Source organism: Crocuta crocuta, unplaced genomic scaffold (genome assembly GCF_008692635.1).
Source record: "Crocuta crocuta isolate KB4526 unplaced genomic scaffold, BGI_CrCroc_1.0 scaffold352, whole genome shotgun sequence".
In the NCBI taxonomy this organism is placed as follows: Eukaryota; Metazoa; Chordata; class Mammalia; order Carnivora; family Hyaenidae; genus Crocuta; species Crocuta crocuta.
This window is the reverse complement of record NW_027532169.1, coordinates 4001851-4002998: the sequence shown is the minus strand read 5'-3', so window position 1 is coordinate 4002998 and position 1148 is coordinate 4001851. Positions and strand designations below refer to the sequence as shown.

Genomic DNA, 1148 nt, shown 5'->3' with positions numbered 1-1148 from the left:
CCTCCTCAGGGACTGGTGGCTGGGTCTCCTGCCCTCTCACCCAGTCTCCCCCCTCCCCAGACTCCCAGTCTGTCTCTTCTCTTCCCCCACACCCTCCCTATTCCTCTACTCTCCCCTCAAGTCTCCAGGCCCAGTTTCCAACCGGTAGGGGGGACAGCCAGACCTTTTTTAAAAAACACCCCCCCCTTTTTTGAGAACAGACAACAAGCGGTGAGTGATTATTTTTAAAATCCAGACCATCGTGCAGCAGGAGGGGGGCTGAGGAGAGGGTGACAAAAGTGGGCCTCTGTTTAACCCGAGCTCCAGACACGACTGGCTAGAGAGAGGCTGTAGGAACTTAACGGAGAAGTTTCTCCTGAGAGCCTCACCTCCGGCGAGGCAGAAGGGGCTAAGAGGTGATAAGGGCATTTGTATTTCTAAGAAGGTGAGAAGAGCTACCAAAATGGCTCCATCTCAATGCGCTGGCAGAAGAGGAGGGTGGTTATTAGCGTTGTCCCGGACAAGCCTGTTTGTTTCTCTTAGCTCTGCGAGATTTATGACTCTTGGCACAAATGAGGAAGACGACAAAAGCTCAACTTTTCTTAGGGTGTGTTTGAGAAGGGCAGGAAGAGGCAAGGGAGGCCTGTAGGAGGGAGCCAAGAGCCAAGAATGTAGGTGTCTGCAGATTCGGGGCCGGGGGTGGGGAGAGCCATTCCCGCTGGAGGAAAGAGCCAGAAAAGAGGACCAGGGCATTTCCCCAAAGCAGGAGGGTGTGCAGCTCTGCCTCGCCGCTGAGTCCGTCGGGACTTAGGGGAGAAAACAGAAGGCAGAGAGCCTCTCCTTTCTACCAAGGCAGCTCGGAAAACTTGTTCCCTTCGCTTGGAGTAGACAGAGCCAGCCCCAGCGCTGGGACCGCCCGGGGAGAAGGCTTGGCTTTTGCCTGCTCCCATCTGGATGCGCCAGAGGAGATGGGACGGGAAGAACAAAGGTGAGAGCCGGTCCCAGCTATTGTCTCCCCTCCGGGAGAGGGTGGCTGTGTCTGGCAAAGCTCCCCTCACACGCTCTTGCTCCCCACTCACAAGCTCTGCTTTGGGCTGAGAAAGGGTCCTCCCTCCCAGCGCCCCCTCCGGCTCCAACCTCTTCCCGGCCTGCTCAGTCAGTTTTCATGG

The 1148-nt window shown here is 56.6% G+C and overlaps 1 protein-coding gene across 1 annotated transcript in view; it reads right to left on the bottom strand.

Moving 5' to 3' along the window:
• Positions 1-823: 823 nt before the first annotated feature.
• The window catches only part of HOXB4 (homeobox B4), a 19701-nt gene continuing 19376 nt past the window's right edge, over positions 824-1148 (bottom strand). Inside the window, exon 4 of the mRNA XM_077776873.1 lies at positions 824-929. Within this exon, the coding sequence (XP_077632999.1) occupies positions 824-929 (106 nt within the window). The remainder of the gene's footprint in view (positions 930-1148) is intronic.